The sequence below is a fragment of the Oikopleura dioica genome, chromosome XSR (genome assembly GCF_907165135.1).
Source record: "Oikopleura dioica chromosome XSR, OKI2018_I68_1.0, whole genome shotgun sequence".
Lineage (NCBI taxonomy): Eukaryota > Metazoa > Chordata > Appendicularia > Copelata > Oikopleuridae > Oikopleura > Oikopleura dioica.
In genome coordinates, this window is record NC_137294.1 from 12,420,897 (window position 1) to 12,433,229 (window position 12,333).

General features: G+C 42.8%; 4 protein-coding genes and 2 long non-coding RNA genes across 7 annotated transcripts; 2 read left to right on the forward strand and 4 right to left on the reverse strand.

Annotated features, from left to right (window-relative positions):
* Positions 1–85: 85 nt before the first annotated feature.
* On the forward strand, positions 86–1,856 carry LOC145707385 (eukaryotic translation initiation factor 4E-binding protein 3-like). The gene is made up of 3 exons (XM_081784905.1): positions 86–187; positions 234–325; positions 571–1,856. The coding sequence occupies exons 1-3, from the start codon at positions 109–111 to the stop codon at positions 748–750; spliced, it is 351 nt and encodes a 116-aa protein (XP_081641031.1). The 5' UTR covers positions 86–108; the 3' UTR covers positions 751–1,856.
* A 25-nt stretch (positions 1,857–1,881) lies between these two features.
* Positions 1,882–6,465, forward strand: LOC145707387 (putative niacin/nicotinamide transporter NiaP). Of its 2 annotated transcripts, none has more exons than XM_081784906.1 (10): positions 1,882–2,029; positions 2,313–2,747; positions 2,814–3,223; positions 3,280–3,343; positions 3,390–3,521; positions 3,565–3,694; positions 3,922–3,998; positions 5,868–6,107; positions 6,154–6,235; positions 6,315–6,465. In XM_081784906.1, exons 1-10 carry the CDS (start codon positions 1,975–1,977, stop codon positions 6,370–6,372), a joined length of 1,683 nt encoding a protein of 560 aa, XP_081641032.1. In that variant the 5' UTR covers positions 1,882–1,974; the 3' UTR covers positions 6,373–6,465. The 2 variants fall into 2 exon arrangements, with proteins under 2 accessions (XP_081641032.1, XP_081641033.1); XM_081784907.1 differs by having other exon boundaries at positions 2,319–2,747.
* On the reverse strand, positions 3,897–5,388 carry LOC145706858 (3-hydroxyanthranilate 3,4-dioxygenase-like). The gene is made up of 5 exons (XM_081784310.1): positions 4,966–5,388; positions 4,780–4,831; positions 4,414–4,673; positions 4,119–4,200; positions 3,897–4,072 (listed from the first exon to the last, which is right to left on the reverse strand). Exons 1-5 carry the CDS (start codon positions 5,386–5,388, stop codon positions 4,014–4,016), a joined length of 876 nt encoding a protein of 291 aa, XP_081640436.1. The 3' UTR covers positions 3,897–4,013.
* Positions 5,409–5,695, reverse strand: LOC145707388 (uncharacterized). The gene is made up of 2 exons (XR_014134751.1): positions 5,576–5,695; positions 5,409–5,528 (listed from the first exon to the last, which is right to left on the reverse strand). It is a non-coding gene; the product is annotated as an uncharacterized LOC145707388 (long non-coding RNA).
* Positions 6,466–6,806: 341 nt separating the features above from the next.
* LOC145708281 (uncharacterized) lies at positions 6,807–7,908 on the reverse strand. The gene is made up of 5 exons (XM_081785937.1): positions 7,709–7,908; positions 7,615–7,656; positions 7,443–7,510; positions 7,053–7,239; positions 6,807–7,003 (listed from the first exon to the last, which is right to left on the reverse strand). The coding sequence occupies exons 1-5, from the start codon at positions 7,749–7,751 to the stop codon at positions 6,867–6,869; spliced, it is 477 nt and encodes a 158-aa protein (XP_081642063.1). The 5' UTR covers positions 7,752–7,908; the 3' UTR covers positions 6,807–6,866.
* A 3,400-nt stretch (positions 7,909–11,308) lies between these two features.
* LOC145709472 (uncharacterized) lies at positions 11,309–12,029 on the reverse strand. Its single transcript, XR_014134891.1, has 3 exons — positions 11,637–12,029; positions 11,539–11,597; positions 11,309–11,489 (listed from the first exon to the last, which is right to left on the reverse strand). It is a non-coding gene; the product is annotated as an uncharacterized LOC145709472 (long non-coding RNA).
* Positions 12,030–12,333: the final 304 nt, after the last annotated feature.

Genomic DNA, 12,333 nt, shown 5'->3' on the forward strand with positions numbered 1-12,333 from the left:
AAAAATGTATTTTCTAATTTTCATTTCTGTAAATTTTATGTCAACTTACAATTTTACTGTACAAATACTAAAAAGCGAAAAAAGTTCAGAAAAAAAGAAACTTTAAAAATGTCGTCTTCGAAGCCAATCCGTCGACTCCAGATCAAACACGAAAACGATCTTCCCAGCGACGCCGCTGCTACTCCAGGTAATTGCTAGAATTTCTTTAGCTCCGACTGTAAATTGCAATTCAGGAGGAACGATGTTCGGAACTACTCCCGGCGGATCGAAAATCATTTACGATCGACTCTATTTGATGCGAATGAAGTCGTCGCCAGCATCAAACGTAATTGTCGATTTTTTAAGGGCGTACCCATCGAAAAACGCACTTTTCTGCAGACTTGAATTCAACACGAGAGTGACGCCCTTAATTTATTTCTCGAAAAAAGAGATCTCTTCGATCTATTTTATCGTAAAATAATTAAGGGTGTCACCGTGGTAAATTTTTATATGAAGAAATGTACGGTTTTCGATGGGTACCCTTAATCTCTGCACTCAATCAACAGTGCAAAGCTGTAAACTGCTTTTCAGACACCTCCAAAGGGCATGACTCCCGTGCGAGGCATCACCTTAATCCCCGAGGCTGCTAACGAGCAAAGCGCCTCAGGCGACGCGCAAAAGACAAAAACGATCCCGGAGGCGAGCGCCGAAGAGATCGAAAAAGCCAACGCCGAAGCAGACATTACTCCAGCCGACGACATGGAATTGTAAAAAGCGAAAAAAGAAAAACGAACCTCGAAAAAAAAGAATCTCCTGAAAATTAAAATTTGCAATTTTAAAAATTTTTAAAGCGCCACTGTTTTTATTCTTTAAAAACGCTTCTTCTTCTTTCCTCAAAACCCCGCTTGTCTAATATCTAAAATTCGCGTACCCTGATCATTTGGGTACTGCCCCTTTTCCAGTTTCTTGTAGTCGATTTTCCCCAAAAAATTATCATTTTGATAAAACGCGTTTCTTATATTTTCTTAAATTTATCCTAAGGTGATCCCCTTTCTCTAATAATAGCTTGGTTACCTTAAATCTCTTACCGCTCCCCTTAAACTACCAATAAGGGTATCTCCCTTTTGTTTTGGTAGCGTAAGGGACCGGACCTGTCTGTTCCCTCTTTTGAGTTAATATTTTTCAAACCGGGGTGAAAGATGAGGATGTTTGGGGAGGTTTTCTATCGAAAGTAAAGTAGTGACACCCTTATTTGATTTTACGAAAATATTGATTGAAACTTCATCTACGGGGGGATCTTTCAATAACGACCGGGGCGATTCCCATCATGAAGCATTATTCTGTGCTCTGATTGGTCAATCATGCAAATCAGCCCGGTCGTTGTTGAAAGACACCCCCGTAGTCCCTATTGAAGTCAAAAATTTAAGGGGGTAACCCCCTTAAACTTTATGCTTTGAACTTATGTAGGATCTAGATAAAAGGTTAATATTTCTTATCGCCAAATCAAATAAGGGTGTCCCTATTTTAATTTAGAGAGAAAAACCACTCGGAAAGTCCTAATCCTAAGGTCTACCCCCTTCACCTATTGCTGACAGTTTGAATGAAACGCGGCTCAACCCTCTTTTTTTTACTGAAATGTCGTCCTCGGCCGATAAGCCTTGCAGGACCATTTTCTTTCACTTTTTCTGTAGTTCAAAAAATTACCCTATTTTAAAAAACACGCGCTGTACTTTCTGCTTTTCGGAAATTTAAAATTCGCCGAAGAAAAATAGACGGAGGCACGAAAAATGCTCCTCAAGTTCAAAACATAAAAAACAGTTACAGTTATCGCTCGAGATACAGTACGGTGCTCAGAAACCAAAAACACGAAAAAATGATTGATTTTTGTATCTTTTTAGAATCGATAGCGGATTTCGGGAATTATGGGAAAAGCAAGAATTTCGAAACTCCTCTCGCAAAACGTCAATTGAAAACGAAGAAAGAAGAAGAAAAGGGATGAGTACAGAATCGGCTTCCAGCTGGGAACGAGTTCCGTCCGACTACGACATTGGTAAGTCTGGATCCGATTTAGGAGCATTTTTGGTAGCGACTTCTTTATTGCTTCTGTCGGAAATAAAGATTAGACATTAGATAAATGACTTGGCTTCATTTGAGCGGGAAACTAAGGGCGTCACTCTGAGACACCTTATTTTTACGCTCAATATGAAGTCTAGTTCTTTAACTAGTTCCTAGACTTTATGATGGACAAAGGCGATAAGGATGTGACTATCTTGGGTGTTTGAATCATTCTTTAAATCGTCCTCTTTGTCGAAAATTAATGAATAATTGTTCAGTTTCAGTGTCATCGCCTTCAACTTCTCTCTCCCGCGCCGACTCTCCGAACTCAAGCTGCTCCGAAGAGCCTGAAATCGCGCTGCCTCTTCCTTCATCCTCCAAGAAGATCGTGATGGAAAGAAGCAAAGAAACGCGACCGATCTTCTCGACCTTCGAAAAAGCGCCTTCGCTGGATCCTTTTTCGCTGGAATGGAAAACACGACGAGAAGCGGCGATCGAAGAGCTTCCGAAGCTGACGTCCGAGATGATCGAAGCGACGCCGTTTTCGAAGATGCAATGGAGAATGGTCTTTTTATGCTTCGTCGGAGGCGTGGCAGATGGCATCGAACTAATGTGCATCTCCTTCGTCTTGCCGCACATAAGATGTTCCTTCGCGCTCTCCGCTGTTCAGAACTCGCTTCTCTCTTCCGTCGGCTTTATTGGACTTCTTCTTGGTAAGAAAAAAAATTAATATCTCTTAAGAGAGAAGCCACAAAAAAGATATTCATTATGAATTTTAGGAGGTCTGGTTTGGGGCTCAATCGGCGACGCAATCGGCAGAAGCGCGACTCTCTCGCTTTGCATGGCGGTGAACGGCATCTTTGGCCTTTTGACGGCTTTTTCGACGAGTTGGTTTTCAATCCTGCTTTGTCGATTCATGGCCGGAGTTGGCATCGGCGGCTCTGGTCTCCTCTTCACTTACGTCTGCGAAATCGCGCCCAAGCGGCGGGTTGGCTTGTTTCTCTCGATTCTGGCGACGAGCTGGATGCTGGCGAATGTTCTAGCCTCGATTTTGGCGTATTTAATTCTTCCCTTCGAGCTCGTCGTTGGCTCCTGGCGTATCTTCATCACACTCTGCACTTTACCTGCCATCTTTTCTTCAATTTTATTCATGACAGCTCCAGAATCTCCCAATTGGTTAGCGTCCCAGGTAAACATGGCCACCCTTGATCTCCCAAAAGAGCTCTTTTAATGCTTTTTGTTTAGGGACGAGTGACCGATGTGATTTCGTCGTTGACCGCCTTTTTTCCTCAAAAATCGTTCAAGCATTGTAAGAATCAGCTTCTTCTTTGAATTCATTTCTAACTTCGTTCTAGTCAAAACTCTGCAGCCATTTGAGAAACTCGCCTCTTCTTCACCAGTTTCTGTTTCGACCTTTCTTTTCGAAAACCTGAATCTCTCCGCCTCCTTCAAACAACTTCTCAGCCCGCAGCTCATCAAAACAACCGGTAAGCAGCGTCCCTCAAACTTGAATTAATGGACTTGGTGTAGTTCCACTTTGGACCATCAATTTCTGCATCTCGTTTGGTTTCTACGGCCTCTCGCTCTGGCTACCCACGATTTATGCGAAGATGGAATCGGCGCCAGAAGAAAGCTTTTGCCAAGTTATTTCCAGCAATTCAAGGAAACAGTTAATAATCACCCTTATTTTTTGCGTCATATAAAGCTCAATTTTCAATATAGAGCCACCCATAGAACTTTTGCTTTGCGATAAGAGGTAACTCTCTTAGACAGGCTTTTCGTGATCGAGTAAAAACGGAAAGTGGATTTGCGAGTGGCCATAAGCGGCTGAAAAGTGCTGAGAGAGCGGAATGACGCGCGAATTAAAGAGGTTTATTAACTTGTCTAAAGTAGATTTGGCTGCACGAATCTGGACAAGAAGCAATATATGGACTCGCTCTTCTTCGCCTTCGTCCAGCTTCCAGGTAATCGGCGAACGTTTACGCAGTTGCGCAAATTCGCTTCTGACTGATCAGCAGCGCTTTGCCGCGCACATCCCCTTAAAACATCGCTCGTTCGTATGTTCCTTTCCAGACTCTTTTTACCTTTGAGAGTCTCTCCAGGAGAAAGCAGAATCGAGTCAGCTCTTTTCATCGTTTGTCCATTTGAAAGGTCCACTTCTCCTTCCTAAACCATACTCTTATCATAGTCTAACAAAATGTCGACTTGTTAAAATCAAGAGGCCGCGCTTTCCGCGGCTTTTTTCCATGATTTAGCTCTCCTATTACCTGAAAACTCGCCAAAGATAGGGTTGAAAGTAACGTAATAATATAGTGACACCCTTATTTAATACAACAAAAAAACATTTTGGAATCAAGGAAGATAACAACTAATACTTACAATAACATAAATCCACTGGTTAATTCCGTCTGGATTTTCATCAATTGCGCAGTCGACAGCGACTGTTACTTGCATCTGATTTTGTCCCCCAAAGACGGCGTGTTTTCCCTTCGAAAGCGTCGAGTAAAACTTTTCAAAAAGAAAAGGCTCGTCTAAACTGCGCTGAGTGTCGATTTCCCAGGGAAGGTCCATGACTGAGTCGCTTTTGGGCTTTCCAGTTTGGAATTCTTCCGAAGCGAAGTAATCCTTTATGATGGGTCCTGTAAGAGGTTTTTTTCAGGAACTGATTAAGTTTTCACCCCATCCTTGATCGAAAACGGAGTCTTTTTTATCCAATCAATCAAATTGTCAATGATCAACCTCGGCCTAATTCCTTGCCCAGATCGCGGCACATAAATACTTTTTGGTATAAGATCGTCTTTTTGTCCTGTTTCCAGCATTTTAAATTGCCCATTTTTATTAACCGCGTTCTAAGTTACTAGTGCCCGAGTCGCTCTCTGATTTTAAATTATTCAGCTGGTAATTTAAATTCGCCCTTGATTCGAATATTGCCTTATTATCGATTTTATGCTGTTTTTCCTTGCAGTAGTATCTCAATCCGTCCATTTCTTCGCCCTCGACTCTTTGACGCTCAACGACGAGGCCGATGGAGTTGGCGGATCTTCTCGGCGAATGGGGAATCTTCCCGGGCAGCAAGAACATTTCCCCTTCTTTGATCGGGATTGACTTTTGCTGGCCTTTTTCTTCGACGACGAGTTCCATTTCCCCCTTGAGCTGCCAGAAGAGCTCCTCACCTTCCTCTAAGTGAAAGTCGTCGCGTTGGTTTGGCCCACCGACGAACATCACGTCGAGTTGCGTGTGATGCATTAGTTTGTTGCAAACGGGCGGAACGAAGGACGATTCGTGCGCTTGTCTCGGTTCGAACTCGCAAGTCGAAAAAAATGATCGGAGAAATACGCATTCTCGTTTGATCATTTGCGATTCATTAATCTCTTGCTGTACTTATAGAACTACTCTCGTAACCGAGTTTCTTTGAGCCACTGGTCGACATTGATGATTTCGAATTTCTTCTTGATTTCAGAACTGTTAGCGGAGAGTTCAATCTGCGCCATCAGCTGAAATTTTAAGCATCAAAGCTGCAGTTTTTTTTATCTGTTTTAACCTGAGCGAGTGCTTCTTCGTGGTGACGAGCCTTGCGCACGAATGGCTCACTTCCAGAAAGAGGTGATTTCTGGCTCATTCTTTCCTTCTTCGATCCTCTTTCTTTTCTGTTGAAAAGTGGTGCTAGGATTAGGATTGTTTTTACGATAGAGAGAGAGAGTAAGAGCGAGTGGGCGTATCACTTCGTAACATTTATTCTTCCTTGACGATCTGTCGCTCCTTCCGCTTTCGATCAAGGCCATAAATCGGCAGTTTCATCCTTGTTTTGCTCTTCCCCTCAAATTCTAATTCAGGCAACTTCATCACGATGACGCTTCTGGACCGAGTTGGCCCGCGCAAGATTCTGGCCGTTTCTTTATTCTTCAATGCGTTGGTGACACTTGGCTTACTGTACTCCGCATCGGCGTGGCAGTCGTTTTCGTTGTCGATACTGTTTTCCGCCTCGAGTGTTTTCAGCTGGAACTCGCTCAACGTTGCCAATACCGCCTTCATGCCAGTTCGAGTTCGATCCTTCGCCACCGGCTCCTTCAACGGTAACCAGCCAAAATATTCTTGAAAAGACTTTAAATTACATATCAGCTTCGAACCGACTTGGCGGCCTGTTCGGCTCTCTCCTGATCGGCGTCTTCATCGAATCCGGCTGCGGCTACTCGGTGCTCAGGTAAGAAAAGTGAGGTTTTAGTTTCGCTTATTCGCAAATTCGCATTTGCAACTCGCCCGATGGATCAACTCCTATTTAGCCTGTTCACGATGCTGATATTGGGGGCCATTTGCTCGACTCTCTTGCCCAAATCCTGATTTTACCTGTGCTACTTATTTCAGATTAACCCCTGTCTGTATCTATTCGCGTGTATTCTTACTTTTCCCAAATAAACATCAACAAAAGCGTTATCGTTGTTGATACGGTATCAATGATACCCTGTCTGAGCTCGGCAACCTGTTTAGAAAACCTGATTCAGGCTCCTGAAATAGCTCTCTCAGGACCCTGACTCAGGTTTTCTACACAGGTTGCCGAGCTCAGATCGACGCCTATCGGAGATTCTTCGCAGTAAATTTTGAATATCTAAAATCCTCCCATTTTTCGCCTGAAAAAAGTGAGCATATGTAAAGTGATTGTTGGAACTACTGTGCTGCAGCCTGTAGGTACATAGATATAGCTTCAGCAAGTGTAACTACACATTTGACACGAGGTAGAACTACGGCCACATGTATGAGTATGGCAACTTGACAACTAAGCACATGCAAGTTTTATTAGCAAGAAACCGAGTGCGCAGAAGAGGGAGAGAGAGAATCTATTCCTCCGGCTGCTTGACGTTGATGGTGCAGTGGCCGGGAATCCTCTCCTTCGACTCCAAATCGCCGTCGATCTCGACATCGTGGTATCTGTACCAAGTAGCACCGTCGCATTCGCGGCACATAGTTCCGATTTCTAAGATGCGTGTTTTCGTTTCTCATTTTTTTTTTCAATTGTGGCTTACTGTCGCACTCGCCCTTGGTGGTGGTCTGGAGGTATCGAATGCTAGGCAAATCGGTGGAGTACTCGAATCGACACTCGTGCGAGCGCTGAGAAAGTGGCTCCGACATTGACCCGCATCGGAAGTCGGGCTGGTTCTTGATCAAGTTGACCGAGGCGTGGATGTGGTGGTGGTGGCACTCGTGGCGTCGCTTTTAATGGTTAGTAAATTCGTCCGATTTTGAGAAGTTGACAAAGTGACACTTTGTTCCTCTTTGGAGAAATAAAATAAGGGTATCACTTCGTTAGCTCTTCTAAGAAAATCGTAATTCTTGATGCTTATTCCTTTGAAATGCCCGCTTGCAAAATCCCATGACTTTCGAATTCAATTTCTTTTTTGAAAGATTAACCTTGCCTTTCCATCAGCACGGAGTCTGTTGTCGAAAGTCCAGAACTGGCAAATTCTGTTCAAGTCGCAAGTTGCTTTGAGTTAAGCTCACAAGATCAAAAGCCGAATTAATTGGGACTCCAAGCGCGAATTAATTCAACTCCAAGTCTACTAGTCACAATTTAATTTGAGCTGATTCCTTTGCACTCCTGCTCGCCATTGGTATGGAACATGTAGTTGGCTAAAACAAGCATTTTTATTTTTTCTCGAATGAAAATGAAGAAAAATCTCACCAGAAGCGCTGCTCAAAAGAAGGAATGAAAAACCGAGCTTCATCTTTTTTTTCGGTCAAAATGGTCGAATGGCGAAGTTGCTGTCAACCACCAGCAGATGGAAAAGTTCATGACTTGGAGCAGCCGCTACTTTCTCAAGAAAATTAGAGTTGAGGAATCGGCAGTGGTGTGACCTTTAGATGATCATTTCCGTCTAAAATATTCTGAAATCTGATCAGATTGGATGTTTATCGAGGAGAATTCAGTGTTACAGTTGCTTCATTATTTACTGGGCTTGTCACGTGGCAAGTTGCGTTCTAAGTGTTCGAAACAAAGTATTCCCTCTTTTTTAGATTTTAAGGAGGTTACTTCCAATACAATACAGTGGTTTGACCGGTTTTGGTACCTCCGAGATTTCAAGAATTTTATTTGACTCTTGAAATTATTTGAATCATTGTTGTTTTTTAGGAAGATGATGATTTTAAAGTTTTTAAATCCTTTTTTCAGAAAGAAAAACTCTGGACCTGTAAATATGAATTTTTAAAGGGGGTCTTTATCCGTCAATCCCGTCGGCGACCTGTGCACAAAACCTGAGTCAGGTTCTGAAAAAGCTAAAATAAAACCTGACTCAGGTTTTCTACAAAAGTTGCGGAGCCGAGCGCATAGGAATCATCACTTTTGACGCTTCAAACTTACTGTAATGATAAATTATTGCTACAGTAAGGTTGACGTCAAATCGCCAGTTTTCATAGCTTCTACTTTCGCAGTTGACGGTCTATTTTTTCCTGGAAGCGGTTGAGAAAAGGTAGCCTAGGAATACTGTATGTTTTCTTCTTTTAATGAGGGTGTATTAGAGGTATTACATCAGTCACAGGCGCTGACGACAAAAGCGATTTTGGCAAGTTCGCGAAGGAAAAGAAGAAAAAGAGGTTTGGTCTCGCGCGCCATCGCGGATGTCACAAAATCGGCGCCATCGGAGTCGCAAAAAAAAGCTATAAAGAAGAAGATCTCCTCAAAATTGCTGAAGAGCTCTTTCTTGCACACTTTCTATTTTCTTACTTAACAGAGCAGCTTGTACAGGGCAGGAAATACAACCGAGGATGAAAATCGTGCTGTTTCTCGCGAAGCTGGCGCTCAGTCTCACCTGCAGCTCCATAGACGGACTCGCCGAAAGTTGCAAAGGTAAAATATTTTAATGGAGGCCAGTTTGTTAATTTAAAATTGATGAAAATGCTCTTTCTGCCCTAGATGTCAAAATGCGATGCATTTTTTCATTGACGATCATGAATTTTGAATCATTCAGAGTCCCCAAAAGTAACTTTGTTCTTGGAAAAAGAAGCAACCTGCTATAAACTAAGTATTTGTTCATTTAGTCTGCAATTATCTTGGACCGCGAAATGCAAGAGTAACGAACGACATCATGAGTGCTTGCTTTGGGATCGCTAATTTGCTTAATTCTAGTGACTAGAAATTCAAGCGACGCAAAAGATATTTCTAGGAGTAAGAAATACCTAGGCTCGGCAAGAAAACCTGTGTAGAAAACCTGAGTTAGGGTCGAAAGGAGCTGAAATGAAACGCCGCATAGCGGCTATTCTATTAACGAAGTCGCTAAGCGGCTTCGCTAAAATTTTTTATAGATTGTAATGGTAATATTATATTATTAATATTTTTATTAATTAATTTTAGTAATAATATTTATTATTATATTATTAATATTATATTACCATTACAATCTATAAAAAGTTCTAGCGAAGCCGCTTCGCGACTTCGTTAATAAAAAAGCCGCTGCGCGGCTTTTCATTTCAGCTCTTTTGGACCCTGACTCAGGTTTTCTACACAGTTTTCTTGCCGAGCCCAGAGAAGTGCTCTCTTCTCAAATAAAACAATATAGCCGAGTACACCCTTAATCAAAAATCAAAAATAAAGCGATCCCTGAATCCAGCAATACTTTGAAGACTCTGGAATGCTGCGAACCGAAAATGGTGACCCGAGACAACCGCTTTTTAATGCCCTATTTCGTCAAAAGATCTCCCTCCCTTTTTTAAATACACAACGCTTTTGTCGTGATATTTTTTTGTGAGTTATTTTAGGCTGATATTGTTTCAAAATAAAATTTGCCTACTATAAGACTCGTTGACTGCGACTCTAGCGACGAACTTTGCAAACTCTTTGCATCCGTTCTCGACCAAGTCCAGCGCGTGTTCGATCAAGTAGTTTGTGCTATTCCCCTCGCTAAAGAGATATAAGACTTTGAAACCAACTGGACAATAGAATTATTAATCGCAAGATAAAAATTAATTCTGGAATTAGAAAATGAGATAGAGACGATGAGCGAGAAGGAAAAGATGGAGCAGGTTAAAACTTTCCTCTTGCGTGCACTATTACGATGCTCAGTTGGTCCATAATCGAGTTCAAGGACGCGTTTGTAGCAGCTGACGAGTATGAGAAGATACTTCGCGAGCTCAAATGGGGAACTGATTTCTAAGGCGCATATTTCTAAATTTGAGCTTGTCGGACTCGTCGGTGATCCTCATTTAGACCACAAGACATGGATGCGCCCAGAAGATCCAACATCGCCAAAGACACCAACTTTTATTATTGACGTTGATAACCCTGGATCTGAATTAGCCGCAGAAGCAAGTGCTGCACTTGCAGCAGCGCACCTTGTTTTCCGTTGGGAAGAGCAAGAAGATTATGCTGATTTGTGCTTGCAACATGCTCTGGAGTTGTTTGAATTCTAGGATACATATCGGGCCAGCTATCATAACTCCATTCCTAATAGCCGATCTGGCTATTCGGTGCTACCTCCGATAACGTCATCCTAACAGCTTCGATGGCGTTCTACAAAAAATCGGGCCAGTTGAACAGAAAACCAATCGACTGGGACAACAAATGGCCAGGTGTCCGTTTGCTCTTAGCCAGACAGACGAAGGACGAAGAGCTTGCGCGGTAATCTCTCAGTAGACTTCGGAAGACAATTTCTTCAGCTAGATACACCCCAAAAGGGTTGATCTTCATCAATGAGTGGGGACCGCTTAGACACGCAGCAAATCATGCGTTTTTGGCCTTTATTTCAACAAAACTCGACCTCGACAATTCAGACGACCTTCTTGACTTTGCAAAGAAGCAAATGTTCTACATCTATGGCGACGGCGGAAGAAGTTACATAGTCGGCTTTGGAAAGAACTATCCGACAAAACCTCATCACAGGTGATTTTTTTTTTCAAGTACTTTTTAACGCATTTTTTCAGATCTTCTAGCTGCCCTGTTTCGCCGCAAGAGTGCGGCTGGGATGTTGCCGACGACAAAATGAGCCCGAATCCATTGATACTTTTTGGGGCGCTTGTTGGAGGACCTGATCGTTTTGACTCCTTCATAAACAATAGGAAAAATCATCAACAAAGCGAGGTCACACTGAGTAAAACTGATGAAATTTCACATGCGCCACGATAAACTTTAGACTACAATGCGGCTCTTGTCGGAGGAACGGCCGGCCTTCTTTACTACATCGATCTCAACTACCTAACGGGAGTATAAATCCTTCCTTGATAATAAAACATCACAACTCAATGCTTGCCTGCATAAAATATAGACTCGGGAAATATTTTCTGATGGCTCTTGTTTGTGGTGAAAGAGGCAGTTCGTGATGTGGAATGGAGATGAGTGACCAATACACATGTGAGAAAAATAGTGAGTTAAAGAGTCGAGATGCTTTGTACTGCGTGTCGCTTGGAGTCGATGAAAGTTGACGACGTTTTTCTGCCATCATTTCCTTCATCTTTCTGCGTCTCTCCTCTGCAGCCTAGAAAATTAAGTTAGTTATTGTATGCTTTAGTGCTTTAGAAATTTACCTTTTTCGCTGCAAGAGCTTTTTCTTTTGCTCTGCCTTCTTTTTCGCGGCGAGAGCTGCCTAGAAGAAGTTGGATTAAGTTGCCAAAAGATGTGTTACCTTTTCTGGGTCCTTTTCCGACTCTCTTCGACCTAAATGGTCGATGGGCTTGACCCGTGGCTTGGCTGGCGACTGGCCGATGTTGGTCTTGGGCATGGAGTCTTTTTCTGTCTCCGGGAAGTTTAGCTCTGACGCGCGGAGAAGCCAGTTCGACTTGGCGCTCCAGTCGGTAACGACCGGGCCGATCTGTGCTTCCCAGTACGACTAGAAAGAATGGTTGTCCAAAGAAAAAGCAAAGAAAATACTCCCTTGAGATCGTCTTCTGTGGCAATGCCTAAACCAACTTCGACATCTTCCGGCTTCTCAATCATGATTCTGAATTTGTGAAGCCGCGATTTTCGCCCAGCAAGTAGCTCGCCCTCTGCGACAATGACACGAAGTTGCTCTTCCCAGAAAGGGCTGAAGATTTATCAATATTCAATGCGCTACAAAAATTTCCACTTACGAAATGTTAGAACTGTTTATATCCTTGAGCTTATTGAGTGCAGTTTCTATCATCATTTTCTGGTCACATTGGTACTCGCGCCAGTGTTTTAGATTCAGCTCTAAAATGAATTATTACTCGACGAAAATGCAAATTTGAGACTCACTTTTTCCAAATCGCTTTGAACAGAATGGGCGCGTTGGGTCCATTCGTCCTTTTCCGGATCTCTTCGACCTAAATGGTCGATGGGCTTGACCCGTGGCTTGGCTGGCG